The 25653-nt window shown below is 38.1% G+C and overlaps 1 protein-coding gene across 2 annotated transcripts in view; it reads right to left on the reverse strand.

Moving 5' to 3' along the window:
• Window positions 1–25653, reverse strand: part of atp10b (ATPase phospholipid transporting 10B) — a 137056-nt gene that overhangs the window by 81900 nt on the left and 29503 nt on the right. For both annotated transcript variants that reach the window (XM_028812737.2, XM_028812738.2), the window contains 2 exons: window positions 24942–25146; window positions 7449–7534 (listed from right to left, as the gene is read on the reverse strand). In XM_028812737.2, coding sequence (XP_028668570.2) covers window positions 7449–7534; window positions 24942–25146 — 291 coding nt within the window. The remainder of the gene's footprint in view (window positions 1–7448; window positions 7535–24941; window positions 25147–25653) is intronic.

Raw genomic sequence — 25653 nt, forward strand, 5'->3', positions numbered from 1 at the left:
ATGAACTGTGTAAACTGCTACACTTAAGCAGTGAAAAGGTAACATATAAGATAAAGTTTGGTAATTAACATACATTTATTACTTCAATCAAACCTACTTCCATGTGCAGAGTAACCTCTAGTACTCAGGAGGACATCACATTTGTGCAATGCTAAAATAGGGAAGATTACTATTTGGCTTTTTGGAGAAAATAATTGTGAGCATCAGAAGAATTGTTTCTTTACACCAATTATTTAGAAATTAATAGGAAACCATAACTCTTGATGGATTTATCATTTCAACTTTTTACACATTCAAGTGCTTTCCAAATAGATGATGGAGTAAGACAGGGTTAATGTGCTCCACGAAAGTCTAATGAAAGAAAGAACTCAAAACTAGTATTGCTTCACTGATGTCCACGTGTGGAACATGTAAACTTTCCTAATACGGGGCTTTTCCTGCAGTCTTGTAGCACATGGAGCAGGGTAAAATCTACAACCACTGATAGAATTCACATAACAAAGAAAAGTTGTGATCAGTCTGAATAAATAACAGCACCCCATCTCTTACTGTATAAACACTAGAGCAACTGAGCTGCCCTCATCCAGACAGAAGTGGTGCCAAGCTCTTTACTCCATTGTGTCTAATTACCACCTATTTCAACCCCATTTGTGGGTTTGGTTGGCAGCCAGGGGTCATTCTACTGTGCTCTTCATAGCCCTACATGCACAGCAGGCCCCTGCTGCCAACACAGAATGGTCACAGAAGTGTCACAGTGTTTAAAGAAAATCTGCAATTATAAACAGCATACAGACACAAACCCTAAGAGTTCAGCTGAGGAAATTCCAACATGGGCATCTGCAGCAAGAGCACAGCCCTGGCAAGCCTTGGTTTGAAATGTAAGGCTGAACTCCTAAGAAAATATTTGTGGAGATTTCCATCAAGCGTAAGTCACTGTGAACAGAAGCTTCTCTGGAATAAATAAATAACAGATAAAATGAGGAGTCAAAAACGAAAGACTTTTATATACACCCTGTGCTTCAGTTCTATTGCAGCATTAACCCATTACTGAGAATCATGGTTTGTACATCACAAGGCACACTTACCACTTATTTCTTTATTATTTTAAAATAAATTATATTATATACATATATATATACACAGTATATATATATATGGAAGCGAAGGTCTGTGATACGGTTTGCATATTAGCAGCTGGAAATCCACAAAGGGAGAAAAATCAATCACGTTTCATAAAGTAGTTTTTATTCCTGAGCTTTCAGCCCCTACCAGGAGCCTTCATCAGAGGATAATGCTTAGACTTACAAGAATCAAAAGGCATTATATAGCACAATTCGTTGGGGTGGGGGTTGGGGGATGTGTTGGCGATTTACCGGTTGTAATGTTTTATTTATTATGAATTTGTAATTAAGTTTGCATATGCTGGGTTTATGTCCAAATGTATGTTAATGGCGTTTTTGTCTGATAGCCAATATTCAGCCAGTTCTCTGGCACTTTTAGTACTGGCCTTAAATCTTACTTGTAAATTGTCCAAGTTAAATGTATGTCTTGTTGATTTTGTATGTGTATAGATCTGTGATCGTGGGTCCTTCCTTCTAATGGAGTTGCAATGTTCCTGTATACTTTATTAATCACTAAGATGAAATTGTGTTTTTTGCATGACTTTTGGAGGTCAGTATGCAGGGTCAGCCATTGTCTAACACCCCTTGAGGTCCCACCAATGCAAGACCCTTCTGGCAGTAACGGGATTTGAACAAGTCACCTTCCCAATACCAACACAGAGCCACCATGCCACTTTATGTTTTTGGCTTCTTTTTGTAGAATGGCAATAACAAAGTGAAAACTTGTATGGATTATTTTTCACCTAACATTAGATTTATTTAAATTTAGATAAATTGGTAACAACTAGATGTAATCACATTAAAAGATGTAAAATCATACAATTGAAACAGAGTGTGTGCTTAATTTTTGCATATGTATTTTATCTAGTACTGCATAGACTTGAAGAATGGATTTTAACTTGGGCATGAACAAAAACAAAGTATAAGATATTCAGACAAGAACCTATAGATAATGGCTCCAAATTTCACAAACCAACACAGTTTTGAAAAACAAACAAACAAACAAAAAAAAAGACAAAAAGCAAGTATTGGATTAGTTACGGATTGGATGGTAGTGTAGTGATCAGTGCTGTCTCACAGTTGTAGGACACTAAATTCAAACACCAGTCCAGTTACTGTCTGTGTAGAGTTTACATAATTTCCCCATGTCTGTATGGGCTTTCCAGTGGGTATTCTGGTTTTCCTTCCACATCTCAAAGAGCTACATGTCAGATAAATTGAAATGTCTAATTTTAATGGAATGGAGTGTGCCCTGTGATGGACTTGTGACCTATTCTGGTTTCATTTGAGATAAGTATTGATTTAATGAGATGAGAACAAAAGGGCTTGGAAAATGGATGAATAAATAGATCAGTTAAACTAAAATGCTAAAGTAACAGTAAATCATCTCAAATAATCATATGAACACAGAAACTCAGATATGCTGACCATATACCGGAGTGCAAATGTTAGAACAGAGAAAACTATGGTTAAGGGCTCTGAGGATCATATACTGTATGGGAAAACTGCAAGATTCATAATTTGAAAATTTGCCTTGAGATAGAAGATTGCTGAGATTATTGTCATGAAGAAGAACAAGGAGAGAAGTATCAATGAATGCAAACTTTACAAGCGTTTAGTGTGACTGTTGTGGACATTTGAGATCTTTTTTTTTTGTTTTTTATTCCTGTATTTTGTTTTTATTACTAGGTGACACAGTGGAAAAGAGTTTAACACTGCTGCTTCAAGGATTCAGAATCCTATGTTAAAATCCTGCACTAAGTCCTTGTGCATCTGGAGTTTTCATGTTCTCTGTTTCTGCATGGCTGTTCGCCAAAGAACTTTGGTTCCTTCCACATCCCCAGGGATGTTAATGAGAAATATTTGGTGATTCTAATTTGGTCTTGGGTGAATATGGGTGTTGGAGTGAGCCTGCAATAGATGTTTCCTCCATGGCTGGTTATGTTTTTATTGTATTTATATTTACTTATGTAGTTAACATTTGTCCAAAGTTTATAAATTATAATCAAACAACTATTTTCACATTTCAGAAAAGGAATCATTGGTTGCTTAAATGACAAGGCCATATACAAAATATATATTTAAACAGAACTCTTTAGCCCCTGATGAGGGAGTAGCAGAAGTATTGAATACCTTTCCTAAACTAATAATTTACAAAAAAAAATCAGGACTCATTTCAGGATTAAAATCTCTGATACCTGCAGCTACTTTCACACATACAGGTTCATTGCTATGGTGAAAGCAGTAAACAGGAAACTCAACCCAGACTTTTTCCAGAAAAAAAAACCCCTTGTGCAATACCTGGGAATGTGCTGGCTGTGCTCAGGTATGAACAAAGTCATAAATCCTTTGAGTGAGTCACATAAAACATCAAGTGATAAGCTGAGATGTAATTGCGTATGAAGCAATCATGAGAGACTCGGGAACTGATATTTAGAAATCTATGACCAGCGCAGTGCAAAGATAACTATTTGAAAATGTTAGGAAACTGGATGGACTCTTTTTGAGAAAATGTGCCAGAATACCAACGGATGTTGTTGTGGACTGTCTGCTTCACTGCATGTTCCACAGGAGTGATGCCCTGCACTTGTAGATCAGTCTATGAAGCATTTCGTCATTCCAGTCACATACTACTGATTTGGCCGACTTCAGTTAGGACATGAACAGAATGGTGCAATATATTGAAATATTATTTTCATATTTAGCATATTGTAAGAAATTATGCTCTAGGAGATTCTTTTTCATAAATTTCAACACATGTGCACATTTCATTTTCATCTTAACACTGTTGTTTAAAAAATAAGCTACTTGTGCTTCTTGGTGTTCAATATTTTGTTATTCAAATTGTTTTATCAGCTGATGGTGGTGATTTGAGCAATGTTTTCTAAAACAAAGACTCCAAATGGTCACAGCCATCACTTTCATCTCAGCTACTTTATATATACTCATGACTGGTGGTACATGTTGTCATTCTCATTGTCTATTTGATTTTCTTCATTTTATTTAATCTTTATTTTTCTACTTTGTATGTTGTTGCACAGTCTAAGAATAGATGGCAAAGAGCAGAGCTTCTAGTTTTAGGCAGGGTGTGTTGTACAATGTAGCAACACCTTTGTAATAATTTCACTGTATGTCTGGGTTGACGCACTACGGTTTGGAAAACTCAGTTTTTATAGCTGTTTTTAGCTGGTTCACAATCATGTGTAAGGTGTGACTAGCTGGGAAGTGGTCCCCAAAAGCAAAGGCACAATCAGGACGGCACAGATCAGTGTTAAATTCTGCAGAAGACACCCAAAGACAAAGGAGAAACAGAGCAATTCTACCAGTAGGGAAAGTCTTGCAGATTTCCTTGTGAAGGCACAGGGACACTATGGAGTGGTAAGTCTTCTATGTATGCTGTGTGCCACTAAAGTACAAGAAGTAAGGGCAGCAGTGTAAGCATCAGGAAGAAATGGCCAGGATGAGAGCATGCGGTACTCCCCAAGACGTAGGACAGCAGGTGAAACCTGCACTTGACATGGATTCCTGGCACTCTGCCTCAAGAGAGTGAGGTAACAAAGGGAACACCTGAGGCATCTGAACAGCACATGAACCCAGATGGGAACCATAATTTCCCTGTAATCAAACAGAGAGCAGGCAAACTCTCTGCACATCTGACCCTCCTTGTTGGCTTAGGGGGTAACAGGTTACTGCATATATATATATATCACAGACAGACACCACGACTTTGTCACACAACACACCTTTTATTTGCAATTGGGAAGCGTTTCACCCTGCTCCCCACAGCACAGCACATAAGCACCAGCACACAATACTCAGTCCCTTCTTCCTCTTTCTTTGTTTCTTAGCTGCCTCCACTCCTCTCCCAGAAAGCTCAGTCTTCCTTCCTTCTTCCCGATTCTCGCTTGCTGAGTTGTAGCAGCTGTCTCCTTTTATAGACCACCCGGAAGTATTCCAGCTGTTCCATGATCATCTTCCGGCTGCACTTCTGGGTGTGACGGCAGCCATGCACAGGAGGGCTCAGCCGTTCTCCACAGGGTTGAGCTTCATATATTAAAAATGCAACTCTAAATTAGCTTGGAGTGACAGAGTGTGGTGTGGGATGCAATGATCTAACATGATCTTTGCTATCCTGGCTCAGGAGTTTTGATGATGGAGAAATAGACAATGGATAGAAAAGTACTGATATTATCTGACTCAGAAAATCTCTTATTTTTTCAATGAATATATAATGAGGCATTCAGTCAAAGAAAGAAAGTACTGCTGAAACCTAAGGCTTAAAAACAATGGATGCTTGAAGCAAAGTGTGGCATCAATTTTGACTCCTAATTACTGTATGTTAAAAGTTTTTACAAAGGTTTTTCACCAAAGCTCAATGGATTGATACTTTATATGCAGTCATGCAAACATGCGTTTATAATATAGAATTTGAAAATGGTATATAACATGTGTTAACACCATTAAGAATGTTAACATATAAGCTGAAGCTGACTTTCTGCATAGGTCAGCCATGTGATTTTTCTGTTTACAAGATGCTTACTAATGAAGCAGCTCATCTTGAATAGTCAGCATATCCCCTCACCTACTGACCCTGTGTATAAATCAAACTGTGTAGAGGTAATACTAGTAGAGGGACCCAGTGGTTTAAAAGATGTATTTAAAATAGAAAGGTCTCATGTTTAAATGTCTTGTGAAAAAGCCTTTGAATTTGTTGTTAATTCATTTCATACAACAATCAAAAATAAAAACTGATTAACTGAACATGTCCAGGAGAAACCTTTGTAAGGCAAACTTTCACAAGAAGTCAATAAACAACAAAAATAATCACTTATTTTTTAATAATCATGCAAAAGTCTCAGTGATCATATTACAACAGTGACTGGAAGTTGTCTTTAAGGAATCGTGTATTGGAATGGGCATGGGTGTCAACTGGCATCCTGCCTAGGACTTGTTGCTGTTGGAGTGGCTCTGGCAGCTATAAGATTACAAAAAGCAACCTTAGAACACAGATGGATGGATGTATATTATAATAGCTTGAAGTGAGCACAGAACCTTAACAGATCATTGTGGATATTTATAATAAGCATAACATTTGCAGAAGTTATTGGATATGAAAAGAGTGAGTATGAAATCTAGACTAGAAGGACAAAGTAGAGATATGAATTGAAAGGCAGAAAACTGTCAGGATGATCGTTACATAAATTGTCATGGAAAAAGGTGTTTACCCAACAATGAATAAAAATGATTCCTATACTATGTGGATAGTGTGGTATGTACAGTAATTGACATTATCTAATGTGAAAAAACAAAGTAGGACAGATAGGCTGGCAAACAAATTGGCAGAAAGCTAGAAAGAAAAGGCATGATAGATAGATAGTGTAAAAGATAGCCTGGCCACAGACAGACATGACACCAGAAGTCCACAACACACACGGTTTATTTACAATTACTATGTACACAATCTGGTTCCACCAACTCACACAACTACTCAGCCCTTTTCCTTCACTATACTTCAGTCGCCTCCACTCCTCTCTTGCAGGCTCTGTCTTCTCCCTCCCGACTCTGGCTCCCCGAATGGAGTGAGGTGGCCCCTTTAATCGCACCCTGGTGCTCTGTGGTGGTCTTTCTGCAGGACTTCCTGGTGTGGCGGAAGTGTTGTCTTGCAGGGCTCAGGGACCATCCAGGCACCCTCTAGTGGTGGCCATGGACCCCTACAGGGTTGAGCTTCCCTGCTCTGTATTCGTGACCCTTGATGGAATCCAGGGGGGCTGCCCTCTTGCGCCCAGGGTAGATATTGCACCCCCCCTGGTCCTTCCCTGCTCCAGGCGTCTCAGTGGGGCAAGGTCCCTGGTCATCTGCCACAATAGATAGATAGATAGATAGATAGATAGATAGATAGATAGATAGATAGATAGATAGATAGATAGATAGATAGATAGATAGATAGATAGATAGATGTTTTAAGTGCTATTGATTTTTTTTTATCAGAAACTGTAATTTAATGGGAAATATTTGTTGCTTTCCACAAAAGATTGAAATACTGCATTTTAATTGTTGTCGCTACCTGTTTGGTGGCCTAAAGCTCACATAAATGTCACTATAGTTTAAAATATAATAGTGTAAAATACTGTTGTAAATATTCAGGAAAAAATATTAGCAACAATGTCACAATCGAAACTCCACTTTAGTCAAAAGAATTCCCTTGAAGGCTGATGTCTCATATTATGGACCAGACAGGCTGTCACCCTTCCTCGACCAGTTTCTAGTGGACTGCTAATATTACATGCTTACATTTCCTGCTCATTCTTTAAGGACATAAATACTTACAGATAGCCTTTAAACCTGTTGAGATCGTTGTTTGGCTTCTCACAAATTATTTTCCCACTGAAATATTCAGGTTGAAATGGAGTTTCCTATAAAGCAAAGCACAAACAGGACACTTCAGTTTAAATGGTTAACTTTATGTTTTCAATTTGGCTTCCTTTCATATTCCAAAGCAGTGACTGGTAGGTACATATGAGAAACAGCTCTGTCCCATCTTTACAGAAACAAAACTCAACAGGTTTACTATTTTGTGCCCTCTACTGTACCACCATGTTAACATTATACTTGGTGTAATCTTTTAATAAGGTACCTTAGCTGGTAATCTGAATGAAAACAAATTTACATGAAACATAAGACATGCATTCTTAAGACTAAAGCATCGGTAGGTCACATAATTTGTTCAAATTCTTAAAACTGGCATTTGAAGCTGCCAACCAATGATACCAATCTCAGAAACATGAGCACACTGCCATTTGTAGACATGACGGCTTGTTATCAAATATGTGAGTTCATGTTTAGTGGTGAAATGAAAGTGGTTATGCTCTGGGGCAGACCTAACCAATTAGGCAAGGGTAGGCAAGTGCCTAGGGCTCCAGACTAGCTCAGGGCCCCCATGGTAAAATGCCATTTTTTTTGTATTTCAAAAATATCAAAGTTGTGTTTATAGCTGTTATGTTGAAAGGCTTTCTGTCAATGTGGGGCTCCCCTGTTCAGTCCTGACTACATTGGACTATTCCATGTTACTGCCACACTACTGCGCAGTTGGAAGTGAAGCCTGGAAGAGTAAATTTACAACATGGATATGAAAAGAGGCTTGTAGTGTAGCAGGGTCAATTAGTACCAGTATGACTAGAAAATGAAACAAAGTTACCTACGTGGAGCAGAAAAATAAAAACAAGAATAAAAAAAGATGTTCCAGAGCTCCCAAAAGTAATCTCTTTACCTTGAAATAACCTGCAGCTTTATACTAGATATTTTTTAGAGGGCCTCTTTAAAATGATGCAATAAATGCAATAGCCAAAGATATAAAAAAAGCAACTGCCACTGTTAAAATATCAAACATCCAAGCCATAAACTTCTGATGGTAATCATGACAGCACCGCCTCGTACAATCAGAGGTGGGCAAATGATGTCCTGTGGCACACGTGCAAACAGCCCACGGGCTACTCGTACAAGTATCTTATTATTCCATACATCATGAGGCGCTCTTAACAAAATGATGCTGCAGTTTGCTGGTGTAATCATTACCGGAAAATAAGCTTTTACCATAAGAACAGGGATAGTCTACAGGGGATAAATGTTGATGTTTTTAGCTGGTTGCTTGCTGTTGTCTTGTATGCTCATTTTTAAAGAATAGGAGTTTACGCAGGGAGATTTTAAAAATGATGGATTTCCATGGTAGTAGCACCATGAAAGTGAAACTTTGGGTGTCACTGTGGCTCTGTACATACATTAACATAAAGAGCGCTGTTGTACAAATGTGAATGAAAGCAGGTTAAATAGCAGAGCTACTGTATAGAAATAGATTATTCCTGTACTTGCCAACCTTCATCATGAATTTGAATTTAGATTTCAGAACTTTTGAGGGTTACGAGACACATTTTCCAATTTTTTCATCTCCTTTTGCTGTTAATGTGGACAAAGTGACAAACGTTTTGCAGCTCAAAGTAATTGAACTCCTGGGCAAAAGGGCAAATTGAAAATTAGCTTACCAAAGTTTATTTTCATGATTCATACAGACTGCACATTTTTTAGGATTTTTTTTTCCCCAAAGCTTTGCAAACTTACCAGCATGGCATCATTATGAAGCATCAGTTTCAATTGTGCGCAGGTCTTTTAACAAATGGAATTACTAAAAGTATGTATAGAAGTGTACTAACAGATACCCATCTTTGTAATAAACTGTTGCAACATCAAGAATTTCATTTAATAGTCACCATTTGTGTAGAAGCAAGTAGCTTCAGGTTCATCACCAGAACAATGGCATAAAATTACTGTTACTGATTGTTGTGAGAATGTTGCCCTTAACAGCCGGTAATAAAAAAGCTTTATAATTCAAACCATTTTTTAGAACAACTACAGCGGCATGTAAAAGTCTTCAATTCCCTTGAAAGACATTATAATTTTCTGCATGACAAAAAATTTGTACACATATCGATTCAGTATTTATAATGTGAACTCTTATGCCGTAGCAATATATTTCAAAAGTCAAAATAAACCTTATTCTGTAGATATTTAACTAAAGAAGAAAAACTAAAAAGTTAGTGTTTGCATAAGTATTCAAGCCTAACACATTAATACTTTGTCGAGAACCCATTGATTCTTTTGGGATAAGAATGTCCCAGTTAAGCACATTGTTCAGAGTGATTCTTCCCCATTCTTCTTGGTAGAATTGATAGAGATTCTCTAGGTTTGTGGGATGGCACATCTGGATAGTAGTTTTCAAATAGTGTCACAGATTCTCAATAGGGGTAAGATCAGGGCTTTGACATGGCCATTCCAAAACATTCACCTTTCTGTTTTTGAGCCATTTCAGTGTTGCTTTGGCCTTCTGCTTAAGGTCATTGTCATGCTGAAAGATAAATCTTCTCCCAAGCTGTAGGTTCATAGCAGAATGGAACAGGTTCTCCTGTAATATTGTGCAGTATATGTGTCCATGCATTGTCCCTTCAGCTCTGACAAGATTCCCAGTCCCAGCACTTGAAAAGCACCCACACAGCATGATGCTGCCACCACCATATTTCACCAGGAGTATGGTGTTTCATGAGCCATGGGCAGTGTTAGTTTAACACCACACATACCTCTTTGAAATCTGACCAGAAAGTTTTTGGTCTCATTGGACCATCAAACCACCTCTGACATCTTAACTAGGGTTTTTCTCATGCTTTGTAGTAAATTTCAATTGTGCTTTTATGTGAACCTTCTTACGGAATGGCTTCTTTCTTGCTACCCTACAGTAGAGGCCTGTTTTATAGAGAGCTCTTGAAATTGAGAATCCATGCATCTTCATTGCGGAGTTCTGAGAGTGACAGTGGGATTATAAGTAGCCTTTTTCACCTATTGACATCTTGCATTCATGTCTTGGTGTTGTGATGAACTTTGCACTTTTTGATGGTGGATCTAACAATGCTTAACGCGACATTCAAACTCTTCGATATTTCTTTGTAGCCATTACCTACCTATGGTCCTACTATGGTCGATACAAAAGGGGATTTTTATATCCAGGGAGATATAAAGGGCTCACAAGTAGTATCTAATTATGTTTAACTATGGTCAAATGACTGTCACCTTTGTGTTGTTTGTGATTCATTTTTCATTTGTGTAATCCTGAAGCTTCCAAAGCACAGAGGTAGAATACTTATGCAAACACTAACTTTGGAGTTTTTCTTCTTCAGTTAAATAGCTGCAGAAAATTGTTTATTTTGACTTTGGAATTGTATTGTTACAGTGCAAGAGTTCACATTAAAAATACTGAATGGATAAATATGTGTACAAATCTTTTGCTATGCAGAAAATTATGATGACTTTCAAGGGGATTGAACATTTTTACACGCCACTGTATTTTTAATGTTAATATCTGAGATGTACACGTATGCTAGTTTGCCTGGGTTCATAGGCACACCTATATTTTATCCGGCCCACTGCATGAGTTGTTGTAAATAATTTGTCCCAATCCCAAAAAAACAACATTTACCCACCCCTACTTTACACTAATAAGCACAAAATAAGTGTGACGAATGGGATTTATGAGGGCCCCATTCCTGTTTTAGCCTTAGGTCCCCAAATCATTAAATCTCCCTGTAGTTATGCTTAACAAAATCTGCATAGTCTTTAAAGATTGATACTGAGCACTTATCAGAAAAGATGAACGTCTGAGATTAAGCAGGCAGTGTGTTGTAGACAACTTTAAACCACACAAGTGGCCTGGTGTTACAGGAGTTAGCATTGCTGCCTCAGCTGTAGAGTCCTCAAATCTCAGCCCAGTCACTGTGTGTACATTTTACACATTCTCACTGAGTTCATTTTTTTTTTCTTTTGTGGTTTTCTTCTTGCATCCCAAAGATGTGTAGTTTAGTTTACCTGGCAACTCTAAATTGGCTTGGTATGAGCCCCACCATGCAGCTCCACCAGGACACTGACAAGTAAGCTAAAAAATGGATGAATGGACAGATGGATGCTTGTCTGATTCCCACCTCCATCACACTACATGACCTTTAGTAAATAACCTAAAATATATGTGTTACAATCATAAAAAATTCAAATATAACAATTGAAAGTTACTTTGGGTAAAGCACATACCAAAGAAAAAAACATATTACTAATACATTAAGACTTTCCATCTTTCAAGGACTTGAAACAGTACTGACACACACCTGAGAAAGTTCACAAGACTGAAGATCACAATGAACTAGGCAGCAGGTAAGAAATGCTGTGCTTATCATTGTAAATCTCAACGATGAAGACTGAATGACAGGATAAAATATAAAAGGGTTATAACATGATCAAGAGTCAGGAAGTCTATGAAGGGCCTTTTATATCATTACAAATGAAATAAAAAAAGATCATAGCAGCTGTTGCTTTAAAAGGCACAAATGTAAGGTGCCTAAAAGGAGATGGGAGGCAGATGTTCAAAGCAGCACCCTAAGGACCTTTTCTCTAAATTCCCACTTTGGTGCTATTCTTCAAATATTCCATTGGACTTAACATGTTGTGGCTGTGCTGGGGAAAGGTCGTGAAGTCTTGGAAAGGGCCAAAAGAAACAAAATCCTTGCTACTCACAGCCTGATGTCTCAGAACTGGTCTTGTCTACAAAGGCAATGCCTGTGGAGCACATATTGAGCATAATATGTAGATGACAGCTGTTTTGAGGCGTAAGCCGATATGCCTTTCCAATTTTAGCAGATTTAGATAATGAAGTGAAATTGATTTCTATAAACCAGCCACCGTAAACCGGTTATTCAAGGATGTGTCAGGAAACAGAACAAAAGAGATGTGTTACGCAGACATGCATGCTGCATTGGCGGCTCTTTTTTGTCTGATGAGACTGAACGACTTTTTTGCATTCTTTCAATTTTTGGCTTTATGGGATTACGTACGTATGCAGGTAAGTTTGTTCCTAAATGTCAAAACCAATGTAGAATGTGACATTGCTTTTTCATTTACCCAAAGATGATACTGTATGTTAGCTTTGTTTGTCAGAATGTCGTCAAACTCATTGAATTGCTTTCTTTGATGCAGAACCTGATACACAGAGCACTGCTACAGTATAAAATGAACCCATATACTGAATATACAGATATCCATCTATACACTAATCTATGCAAAATCCTTTCATCCATTATCTTTCAAATAAATTCATCTGTGAGTATTAGAACAATCTGATTAGCTAGTTTTACAAACCCAAGCATGTGTTTCCCTGTTACTTCTCAGAAGTCTCCATGCATTCCTATGATGGTGTACTTGCTCTAAAGTGTCTTGGATTTGTCTAGTTGAGCTTGTCCAACTCTCCATTGACAACAGTGCCTGCTCAGGTGAGATCTCTAAGAGACTAGTGGCTCCCCTTGTTGCAGAGGAACTGCTATAATTAATTCTCCCAGATTACAGAGCTCGTATCCCTGTCACAGTTTAATCGCTTGTACCCTAAATCTTGTTTGTGAAGCTTTAGCCAAAGCTAGTGGCCACAGGAGAGGCCAGACATGCAAGTTAACCTGTAAGCAAAGAATTTCTAAAACTTCCTGTTTTAATACCACATGTTGATAAAGCTCTGTAAACTCTGCCCCAAATCTGTACCTCAGAATATTTAACACAAACTCTAATGAAAGGCACGACGAAAATACCAAGAATCAGACAGCAGCACCTCAACGAGACTTTAAGAGGGTCAGCTCAGTGAAGAAGAGAGTGAGATAGAGAGAGAGAGAGACAGAGGAAGTGGATCTTCTGACTACCCTACACTACTGTGAACAAACATGCTTTGTGGATGACTACAACATGGTGAGTATCACAACATACAAAGAACAATTAAGGAGGAAAGTGCAGGGGGGGGCCTTGAAAACCAAGATGGCTGACATCTTTACATCAAAGACACTTTAAAACTAGCTGTGGCCTGACATTTTTTTCATTTTAGATTATTGCAGATTATTGTAGTTGAACTTTGTTAAAACCAAGAAAAAACTTGGCATTAGATAGTAAATAAAAAAAGAGCATACAAACAGAAACGAGAACTGAAGGTCAGTTGCCTCTCCGCATGTAACCAGTGACTTGGAAACAATGATGGGAGCCCAGCAGAAGTCAGATTTACTCTGTCTTCTGCTTACTGTCCTTGACAATGGGCTCAGTAGGAAAAAAATAATAACTTGAGGGGTGAAATTTCAAATGCGATCCGCACTGCAGTCTCTTTTGAGAGCATTTGGAGTCAGATGGCAAGAGTCTCAGTCCCTCTTCTAACTTCACTAAGTAACATTATCAGTGGGTGAACGAAAGAGGCAATCTTCTGAAAACAAGCAGGGGCTCATCTGCACACACTCCCTGTCTTCTGACCACCACCCAGGACGCTTTGTCCTCTTCTCACTTGTAATTTCAAATCTGGTTGTGCTAAAGCAGCCCCGTCAGGGTCCATTCGCCTGACAGCACTTGGCATACACACAGGCAGCACTGAACCAAACATGACTACAGAGAACTGGAGGAACGCCCTCAAGATGAATGGCTTTTTCCTGGGGAGCTTATTTGACAGATCAGCAACTGTTCAACTGCTCCTGGGTAGCGACAGCCTGGCACAACCCATCTGCCACAGTCACAGCAGTAAAAACTCTCAGAGTAATGATATTTATTATGTTTTACTCTCTTTATAAGGAAGATATGGACCACACATATTTCCTTAGGCAGCTGCTAGTTGTTTGGCATGCATTTCTTGTAGTAGTCCTTTAAGGGGAAGTCTTAAAAACAAAATTATTACTTTCTTTAAAAGAACAATGTGAGTGTGACTTTAAATGTACTATGCCATGTGTAATCCTTTTTTTCTGTCATAACAAAAGTAATTATATACTGTTCAATTAAACCTTTAAAAGAGGCTCTAATACAAACCACAATGAAAAAAATTAAATACAGTATCTGAACAATGTGTGAAGTTGTTTTTTCATAGGATAATAGAATGGAACCTTTTTTATTTAGATGTACACACTGACATACAAAAATATCTCATAAAACATCGAAGTGAGTTTTACGTACAGCATGTTAGCAGTCACCGGTGACCCATCCAGAGTTACTTTCCGTCTTGTGCTTGATGCTGCTTGGATAAGTTGTGTCCAACATTCTACCTGAACTTGAATAAAAGGGAGCTGAGGATGGATGGATGATTGATTGCAAATAAAGCCAACTTAAAATATTTTCAAAAACAAATTACGTTTATTAATGGCATTTTTGGTTATTTAGATTAATCAATCAAGACAGCCGTAGATAGTCGTGGCCAAAAGTTTTGAGAATGGTTTTCACAAAGTTTGCTGCTTCAATATCTCTAGATCTTTTTGTCAGATGTTTCTATGGTATACTGAAGTATAATTAAAAGCATTTCATAAGTCTCAAAGGCTTTTATTGATAATTACATTTTTTTCTTTTATTGAAAATTAACATTTATGTAAAGAGTCAATATTTGCAGTGTTGGCCCTTCTTTGTCAAGACCTCTGTAATTTTCCCTGGCATGCTGTCAATCAACTTCTGGGCCAAATCCTGACTTATGACAGCCCATTCTTGCAAAATCAATGTTTGGAGTTTGTCAGAATTTGTGGGTTTTTGTTTGTCCACCCACCTCTTGAGGATTGGCCACAAGTTCTCAATGGGATTAAGGTCTGGGAAGTTTCCTGGCCAAGCATCCAAGATTTCGATGTTTTGTTTCCCGAGCCACTTAGTTATCACTTTTGCCATATGGCACGGTGCTCCATCATGCAGGAAAAGGCACTGTTAGTCACCAAACTGTTCTTGGATGGTTGGGAGAAGTTGCTCTCAGAGGATGCTTTAGTACCATTCTTTATTCATGGCTGTGTTTTTAGGCACAATTGTGAGTGAGCCCACTCCCTCGACTAGGAAGCAACCCCACATATGAATGGATTCAGGATGCTTTACTGTTGGCATGACACTGATGGTGGCGCTAACCTTTTCTTCTCCAGACAATCTTTTTTCCGGATGCCCCAAACAATTGGAAAGGGGATTCATCAGAGAAAATGACTTTACCCCAGTCCTCAGCAGTCCAATCCCTGTACCTTATGCAGAATATCAGTCTGTCCCTGATGTTTTTCTTGGAGAGAAGTGGCTTCTTTGCTGCCCTTCTTGACACCAATTCATCTTTCAAAAGTCTTTGCCTTGCTGTGCGTGCAGATGCGCTGATAGTGCCCTGATCCCGCAGATGAATCAACTTTAGGAGACTGTCCTGGTGCTTGCTGGACTTTCTTGGGCATCCTGAAGCCTTCTTCACAACAGCAGTGGAAATGTTTATTTTGGGATTAAGTTCATTTTCATGGCAAAGAGGGACCTTGCAATTAATTATAATACATCTGATCACTCATAACATTCTGGAGTATATGCAAATTGCCATCATAAAAACTGAGACAGCAAACTTTGTGAAAATTAATATTTGTCAATCTCAAAACTTTTGGCCACAACTGTACATTAACAGGGCTTCCTTCTTAGTTTCAAATATTTATAATAATAAATAATAATACACCAAGTTTATAGGTAATACAAAATGTGCTGAATGTTAAAAGTTCCAACCTGTAGAGGCTGCTGGCCATGCAGAACATACCTAATAGTATACCGCACATACTGCTAAGAAGCCAGAAATAAGTATAATTGCTTGCACAACACAACAATCTTTTCATATCATATGTGCTCAAGGTTGTCTCAGTGCATACATCCCTGTATGTTCTGATAGGCGCAATGGCTCCCTTGATAGGAGCAATGGCATTTCTATGTTAAGGGACAAAACTAAAAAAAGTAATAAGCTTACATCAGTAATTTAACTTATTAAAATGTTTATAACACCCTTCAGCTTTGTCTTCTTAAGCATTTTTCCCATCTTCTATCAAATGCTGAATGGACATATCTAGAGAAATATTGCTCCGTGTAGTTTATGAAATTGTCAGGTGCTTCAAGCCAATTTCCAGCTAAACTGCTGGACCAGTTGTCCCTGCAGTGTTTTCGATACTTTTGAATACGTGCTCACATGTGCAACCTGAACTTTACAGTTTAGTGATGCTGCTGAAGGTTGTCACCCATATTAAAATGAGGACTGTTTGTTGTTGTTTTTGTCTATAATTGTGTGCTTGAGGTTTTTCCAGGAGAGGCCATACAGCACATGCCAATGAAAAGGTACAAAAATCTCAGTACCATTTGACCTCTTAAAGGTAGCCACATTCATTTAAAAAAAAAAGAAAGGAAATTAATATTAGGAATCCACCAAGGAAGAATGTGTAAACTTCTTCATTTTTTTGAAAAGCAGCCACAATATGATGCTCCCGTTTCAAATAAACACAGAATCCTGCCTGTGCAGTAGTTGGCAGTGCTAGCAGATTTGCAGTGTGCACTTCAAGCCTTGCAGTGTGTGTAGTCTTCATATCTTTTCTATGTTATCATGGCTTGTCCATTTCCACACCAAAGCTGATCTATTTCAAACCTGAGAGGTTGCAATTTCAATTGAGGTTCATAGTCAATACAGTTTATTATCCTCAGCAGTGTCTGGTTGCGAGGCTTTCAGTTTACATAACTTTTAAATCTATCTGATTGCATTTTGTTAGACAGCAGGTATCAAAATGGTCTGCTGCCAGTTGAGAGAAAACAGGCACCAGCATTCCATTGTTTGACTGACTTTTTGTGACATGAAAGGTATGTGAACTTGCATGTTTCACTAGTCATTAGCGAAAGAGGGACAGCTACTGTTAGTTAGGTATGTTAATGTTTACAATAGAGACAAACAGGAAAATTCTAGTATATACCCACCATAATTTTCATTCCAAAAAGCCACTTTCTGCTTAAGTGTGCTGGTGAGTGGATGGTAAATTGAGCGCTTTGAGTAGTGAGAAAAGCGCTATATAAATGCAAAGAATTATTATTATTAAATGTAAAATGTTCTCATATCAGAAGTAAGGATTAAGAAAGATATACTTGAGCCTTGCAAGTAAACAGAACTTTTTTTTACTTTCCTAAACGTTTTTTACAGTGTGAGACTGAAGGCTACTGGTTGTGATGGTAACATTTTTGATGTATCATCACTTGATTAATTTTCAGTAGAGAAGAAGTGTGTACATTATTCAGACCTCATTTAGGCCCACCTTCACTACCAAAATAAAACAAAAAAAAAAAAAAAACAACAAACAATATAAAAGACATAAAGAAAGGAAATATGATAGGAAGTATGCAGGGATAGTTTACAGCTACTCAATATAAGTACTGGTTAGGGATAAACAAAATGTGACAGTATAGAATCTCACGCAAAATTTTACAGCTCTTAACCAATAAGCTACCTCACATATTTTTCATCTAAACTGTGCTGATTTTCTCCTGGCTTAATTTTTTTTAATTTTGAAACAAAACAGCCATCTCGGCTTTTCTTAATAATGCCTGTAGAAAACTTGTGCTTAACTAGTTTGATAAACACATTTACAGAGTAACCATTTAAATAACTTCTTTTTCTTGGTTGTTTTTATTCTGATATTCTCTATGTGCTGTGATCATTCTTTTAAAAATCTTAATTTATTGACTTGCTTTATTAAAGGTGTGTTGAAAAGTAAAAAAAAAAAAGTGTTCTGAAAATAGAATATGTTTAATTTTTATCAGAAGCTATTAATTACAAGAAAGATAAGGCAGAACCACAGTTTAGACCCAAGGTGACTATAGCTTTGACCAATGGACCGCATACTCAAACAGTGATAACATGGGAAGGAAGCAGATGTTAAGTTTGGGATAAGGATTAATATCTTAAGGTCTACAACCTAGTAACAAATACGATTTAAAACACTGCAGAATGTTTTCAAACTCTAGTTGTTCTACTCACCATTTTACTTTTCAGTACAGAAGTATGGTTATAAAAGGTATGAAAGACTATTAATTAGTTCATTTGCATTATATATGTACCATACTACACTCTTGTTCTGAAATTTAATAATGGTGTCTGGGGAAATCAGGATGTTAGTTATGCCAGCAAAAAGAGTCAAGAGTAAGCAGCTGCCCTTCAGTATGATAAAAGGGACAAGTTATAATTATGTGATTTATTTATTCATTTTCAAAATTTGTTTAAGCCAGTTCAGTGTGTTCTTATAATTTCGACAACTGCACTGCCTTATAGAACATTCAATGTATGCAATTAAGACAACACTGTAACAAAGTCTGACCAAAAACACAGGAAGACTTAGTTCAAAAGGTTGACTCCGACTTGTTCTGCCCTAAATCATTTTAAACTATCATTAATAAAAAAAATAAAACACCTCTTTTGACAGTCTTATCCAGGGTTGTAACTGATTTGGGCTTCCTGGACAAGCTCTGGATCTCCATTGCATTGACTTTTCATTAATTAGGATAGATAATAGATAGATAATAGATGAATAGACAAGTGGGTTTGCAAATGAATAGATGGGGGATGTGAACGAAAACAAGTGTTTTCTGACATAAAATGAATAAAACTTACATATATATATTTGAATACTTTATCATATAAGCAGTGAATGTACTGAAGCCACCTGGCATCAACTGTTGTGTCTTTAACTGCTCTCCTTTGGTTAAATATTAACTGTACACTAGTTATGGAACAGGCTAACTTTTAATGTACAGGCTTAGGGATTGAGACATTGCAAGCCAATAAGTGAATGCATCCCACCTCTTTTATGCTCTAATAAGAAGCGTACCTTTAGGGGCCAATATTCAGAATAGCCTATTCTGTCACGCATTTTTATCCTATTTTCCTTCAGCAGTCAGTAGCTTGGATATTTATGGGAAATATGTGTGTGTGTGTGCGTGTGTGTGTGTGTGTGTGTGCGTGAGTATGTGTGTTTGTGTATGTGTATGTGTCTGTGTCATAGTGCCACTAGCAAATCCAACAGTAATTTTATTTGTATTGTGCTTCTGCACACTTTCCCCAGGCTCCATTTGACATTTCAAGTGCCAAATAAGCCTTCCTGCGGCCTGGTGAGCTCTGTGTCAATGAGACATGGTGCCAGAGGAAAGAGTGTTTACAGGCGGAATCCCTGGACTCAAGGTAACCTGTAATTAACCTAAAAGGTCCTCTCAGCAAGACAACATAAAGAGAAAACAGGGTAGACATGTTTTCTGCATGTTGTGTTTTTGAAATGAAGAGCACAGGACTCCATTGCTGGAATAAGTCAATGTCAAGAAACACAATTCCTTAGCAGAGTAATTAAACTGGCTGCATTTGCATCTTATTGACATCTATGTGATGCGTTGCTTAAGATGAATTGCTGCATATATAAGGCCAATTACAGGTTTGCAGAGCAATTTGTACAAGTCTAAATGTCCAATTGTATTTCTGTCCTTCACCTCCTTATCAATGTGGCACTGCAATAGGCAGGAATTAACACTTGGGTCATATATCTTATTAAAATGCTGCTACTCTCAGATTTGCTGGCTCAGCTTACAGTATTAAACAAATGTCTTAAAATACATCAAAAACAGGAAACAAAGGCTAAGCCAGGTGGTACATCAACCCTGACCCTCCACTGGAACAATGCCTCCAACAAGCTGGAGCCACTAATAATAATAATAATTCTTTACATCTATATAGCACTTTTCTCACTACTCAAAGTGCTCTCCACGCAGGGAGGATCCGTGAAGTGAACCAACAATCTCCTTACTCCATCTGCGTTAATTAAATTAGTCAACATTTGTCTCTTTTTTCTGTTAAGTACTAGGGTGTTGTACCATGTTAGCCATTATGGGTGTAATGAGAAGTCAAGCAAAATGACACCTTTTATTGGCTAACAATAAAGATTACAATATGCAAGCTTTCGAGGCAACTCAGGCACCTTCTTCAAGCAAGATGCAACTTTCGTTTAAGACGAATGCTGTTAGCTCACGACTGTGAGGATATCTCAGTGTTACCTTGAGGGCAAGGAGTACAATTTGTCCCAATGACAAACACATTTCAGATGAAACAGTCCATCAAGCATTCTGCTTAAGAGTAAAGAGAGAATATAGCATCAGTTTCATTCCCCAAGATTTGTTGCAATAATTTTTATAGTCAATACCAGCTAGCTATCAAATTATTTGAAATAGTTCAGACAAAATGGTTGGATTTCTTTTGGTTGATTAATCCACCGTTAGCCCCAGTCATTTAAATGGCATGCTATAGTAGCAGTGTCAACGGAAGACTTCTAAATAATAGCTTGGGTTGTTCATAGCAAGAGTTTTATTTATGGGTGGAAAAATTCTGCATGGAAAAACTGTTATTGCAATGGCTTGTTCTTACACTTGAAAATTATATTAGAGGACTGAATAAAGTGTATCTTTTAAAATAAAATGTAATATTTCGTTTACACTTCCTGGTTAGTACAATAATTAAACAGAGTTTGTTGAAATTTGGAGTGCCCATGTGTCGGCTGTAGAAAATTTTTTATGAAGATAAAGTTGTTTAAACATTACAGGATCATAACCCCTCATAAAGGTAATTTCCTTGAGATGAACACATGCCATCCCAAAAGTTTCTAAAAGAGTAAGTTTATGGTTGCACGGAGTTAGAGCCCATCCTGACAGCAACGTTTTCTAAGAAGGATCCAGCTTAGCATGGGGTGCAGTTCACTGTAGGCCCCACTCACTCACAGACCGACATTTTTTTCAATCGGGGACAATTTACCAAGCCTTCACATCTTCGATGTGGAAACAAAAGCAGAGTACTCAGGGTGCTTAACCGGTAAATTGTTTTAGTTCTACGCTGACTGTGATTAAGGAACGATTTTCATTTGGTAACCTGGAGTTGTGAAGCTGCAGTGATAATTACTGCTGTGTTATGCTGCTCGCAGTTAACATTACTTCACTTGAAACAAATGGATACATGTATTACTACACAAAAAGTAATACATGACTGAATTTTAAGGCAGAACTAATGCTATTAAGGAACAAAACAGAAGTACAGTAGACCCCCGTGAAGTCGCGGTTCAGAGTTCGCGTCCTCAGTCATTCGCGGATTTTTCCTTAGAACCTATCTAACAATTGTTAGCGGAAACTGCAAATATCCTCTGCAATTTTTATGGCTTTTATCGTGGCAATACTGCACTGTAGAGAGAACAGTAAGCAACTGTAGAGGAAAATGCAGCTTGGGATGGTGAAAGTATCCAAAAGAATTTGAAACTGCAACTCCCAGCAGTCCCTGCAGTGGCTCCGATAGGTCTTCTGCTGAGGGTGCTGGGGCTGTTGGGGTTAAAGGATGTCAGTGCGGCTTTTAAAAAGGGGGCCGTTGACCAAAAGCAAAAAAAAAAAGTTTTTGCAATTTGTGTTTCAAGTTCCTGTCTGTCTGTCTGCCTTCTGTTGGGTTACCTGTACTTATTCGTTTTGTCCTGGATCGTTTCATGATTGGCGTCTGAATTGTCTGCCGTCTGCCTGGGTGCATGAGGACTATAAGTGGATTCATTGCCATCCTGCAAAGAAAGGAGAACTCCTGAACCCATCCACCCGTCTTCACCACTTCAGGAACTAGGACTATCTTTACATTCCCATTCAACACGCAGATCTTTGGACTATTTATTTTCATCATTACATTTCATCCGTTGCCATTTTTCATGAACGTTTTTCATGATTTACTGTGTGTTTTCTTTGTGCTTTGTTGTATTTAATGTGTAATCGCCATAAGGGGAACAGGGGTGGTATCGTCGTTTCAATTTGTTTTCATTAAATTCTTTATTTGCTGTTTGATTACCAGTTTGATTTGTTTTCGTCTCTGTTTGTGAGTGCGTGCGGGTCGGGCCAAGGCTGGGTGCGTCCCTGGAATCTCCACCATAAAAATAAATCACCATCTTCTCGTCGGTGTGAATCTTAGCGGCACTGGACCATTACAGCGTTATTCATTTCTTCTTGCTGCTGATTGACTGTGATGCATCTCCAGCTGAGTGTTCTTTTGTTTTCCGCTTTGTTCCTCTGAACCCTTAAACCGCTACAACCGGCTATAGTTGTTTCCCAGTGCCATTTGTGAGCACGCAAGAGCTGATCAGTCAGTGCCGTACATTCGTTGAGCAGCCAGCTGATGACCACTGCCAGCCCCTTGTGAGCAGGGGGGCTGAACGCACCCCTAGAAGACACGGACACTCCTAAAAAAAACCCTCTTAAAAAACGCTGATAGACTACCTTCACATTGCTCCCTTACTTGCGGCTGCTCTGTCTCATGATATGCTTCTCGTGTGACGCTATGCTTACTTAAAAACCTGAACAGCACCTGTGCTTTTTGTCTGATTGCTTTGTTTCTCTCTCTCCTCCCCCAGGCATCCTCTATTCCTGTTGGGGGTCCCGCTCCCGTTGTGCTCCCATATGATGTTTGCCTATTCTTTTAATCGAGAACTAACTGCATACTGAGCTCGTTTTACTTCTGAAAGAGACATGTTTGTTTGAAGTGTTTGAATAAAGTTCCTGTCATTACAATCTCCTGTGTTTCTGTGCAATTCTGTGACCCAAGCGTGACACCCTGCCGAACTGCAGCCTCACTGTCCCTGGGACTGAGCCACTGCACTATAGCCTGGCAGCATCAGCGCTTACCTCTGTGCGCTTGTGTGCAGCCAGTTCAAGCGCAGTTGGTTCAGTGATTTCATCCAAGGCATCAATTACACCTTGTACATATTGTCTCAGTAGTTTTTAAAATAGTTTTTACAGTTCATTAGCAGTGTGTAAAATGATTAGTGTTGCAGTAATTGTGATGCTCTTTGCATGAAAAAAAATGTGTTCCATTAAAATTTGACTTTTTCTTTGTAAATTGTGATGTTTACTTAAAGTGCAGCAAAAAAGTATTTGGCATCTAGGGATGCATTAACTGTGGCACAGAGGAACTGTGAAAGGCAGCCCATTGGCTTTGATGTAGAAACATCCAGCAATGGAGGGTGGAGACAGACAATGAGTAGCGGATGATGTCTGCCTTACAGATGAAATATTCAATAAAATTATTGCACTGCTCCTCTGTGAAATTATTACAGGTGTAGGTGTGAGGACTGAGTAGATGATTTATCACAGAAAAAAGCTGCTTGGAATTTCCAGGACTGTTGTTGATTAAGTTTGAATAGTATTGAGATCTGGCGGTGGACAGTGCTCTAGAGTAGTTTTTTTGGTTTTCTCGATAAGCTAATTTGTGGACCTGACCCAAACTGACCCAAGTATGTGGCAGTTTAAGGGTTAAAACTCCAAGATGGCATTGAAACGCCCTGCACCTTCTAAGGCTTCTGGCAATGAAAATGTGCCTGCATGAATTACAGTACATATAGTGGTAACATCGGTATTTTACATTCTAGCACTGCAGGAGACATAGCAGTACAGTACTGTGCAGTATACAGGTTTACCTTTACATTCTTTTTTTAGGTAATGTATTAAGCGGAGTTTGAAATTAAATTAAAGTGTTTTGGGGCATATTTAGGGTTTAAACTATAAAAATAGGCTTTTTTTTTTTAACCACATCCAAAATTCGTGGTTTTTTACAATTTGTGGGTGCACTAGGAACATAAACATCTGTTTAATTATATAATGTGAGTTTAATACTTTTTGGAGTTTTTCTATATGTTTGTTATCAATCACAATTTTTGTAAAAAATGTAATAAATGACATTTAATTGTGAAATTCATACAGTAAAAAACATTAAAATGAGAAAACTTACTTTTTTACCTGCTTTAAATGGAGAAAATGTAATTAGTTTCTTCCTTGTGTCAGTTTTATATATTGTGATAATATTAACATACTAATACAAATGAAGTACCTCTTTCATTTATTACTCAAACTAATGCTGATCCTTGTTACATTGTTAAATCAGCCCACACTTACACTTAGATGGCAACAAGGAAGAATTTTAAATTAAACCAAAACATCCATCTTTGAGATGTGGGAATGAAAATCAGGCAAGGAAAGGTAGAACATGCAAACCTGACAGAGCACCAACCACAAAGACATCATGCCACCTATTCATAAACTAAATGAATAAAAATAACTCCTGTGGTGCATTGAGTGTGTCTGTTGAGACAATGTTGCCCATTTATAATATACAGAGAAAATAACAATTGTGGAAGTCATTAATAAATTAACTGACTCCAATGAATCGCAACTACACAGAAAAAAAAATATGAAAAGCTTTCCAGGATCTTGAAAAATGCTCTAAGGTGTACATTCCTTCAAAGTTCCTACTTTGGTCCACTTGATACCTTTCCATCCACAGCTGCATGTGCTGGCAAACCCAATCATTCCCACACAGTGCCACTGGGACCTCGTTTCACAAAACGATTCTTATTTTTTGCATTGCAAAGTTTTAAAAAATCGACATACCACTCTGGAGAAACTTCTCACTACTTCCCTTTGCTTCAGGTTGGTCTCTCCATCCAGGTTTGCCGTTTCAATATAGCAGATGCCATTTTGGTCAGATGAATGTAGGAGGAGGATATCAGCTGGGATGATCTCATTGCACACCACTTTAACAAAATCTCCCACTCTAACATCTTTCCAACATTTCTCCACATAATCCTTTAGAGTGCTGTTGCAGGAAGAGAAAGAATAGTTATTCAGTTACAAAGAATCAGGAATCATTTCCAATATTTCAAAGCAAGATTTTTATAGGCTGAAGCATCAAGGCACATTTCATCACAGTTTCCCCATTATCCATTTATCCAACTACTCAACATTTTAACTCTTTCAGTTCAATTCAGAGCCCCAGGTAGCTGGAGCGTAACCTGCCAATGTAGTTTACAAATCTCAAATAAGGACACCAGGTCATCACAAGCCGTGACCACTTGCACATCTAATTGCATTCACAGTGGGCCATTTAAACCTGGCACACATATTTTTGTAATGTGAGAAGAAGCAAGAGTACTCAAGGAAAACTAGAGTGGACAACGCGCAAATACAGAGATCAGCAAGTTTGAGAGCTAAGCCCACTTTGCTACCTTTTTATCATTATTATCCACTATTGGCATAACCAGATCCTTTACAGAAATTCAAATAATGGAATTCAACAAAAGCTTTGATTTCACAACTTTGGTGA

This window comes from Erpetoichthys calabaricus, chromosome 11 (assembly GCF_900747795.2).
Source record: "Erpetoichthys calabaricus chromosome 11, fErpCal1.3, whole genome shotgun sequence".
Taxonomy (NCBI): Eukaryota; Metazoa; Chordata; class Cladistia; order Polypteriformes; family Polypteridae; genus Erpetoichthys; species Erpetoichthys calabaricus.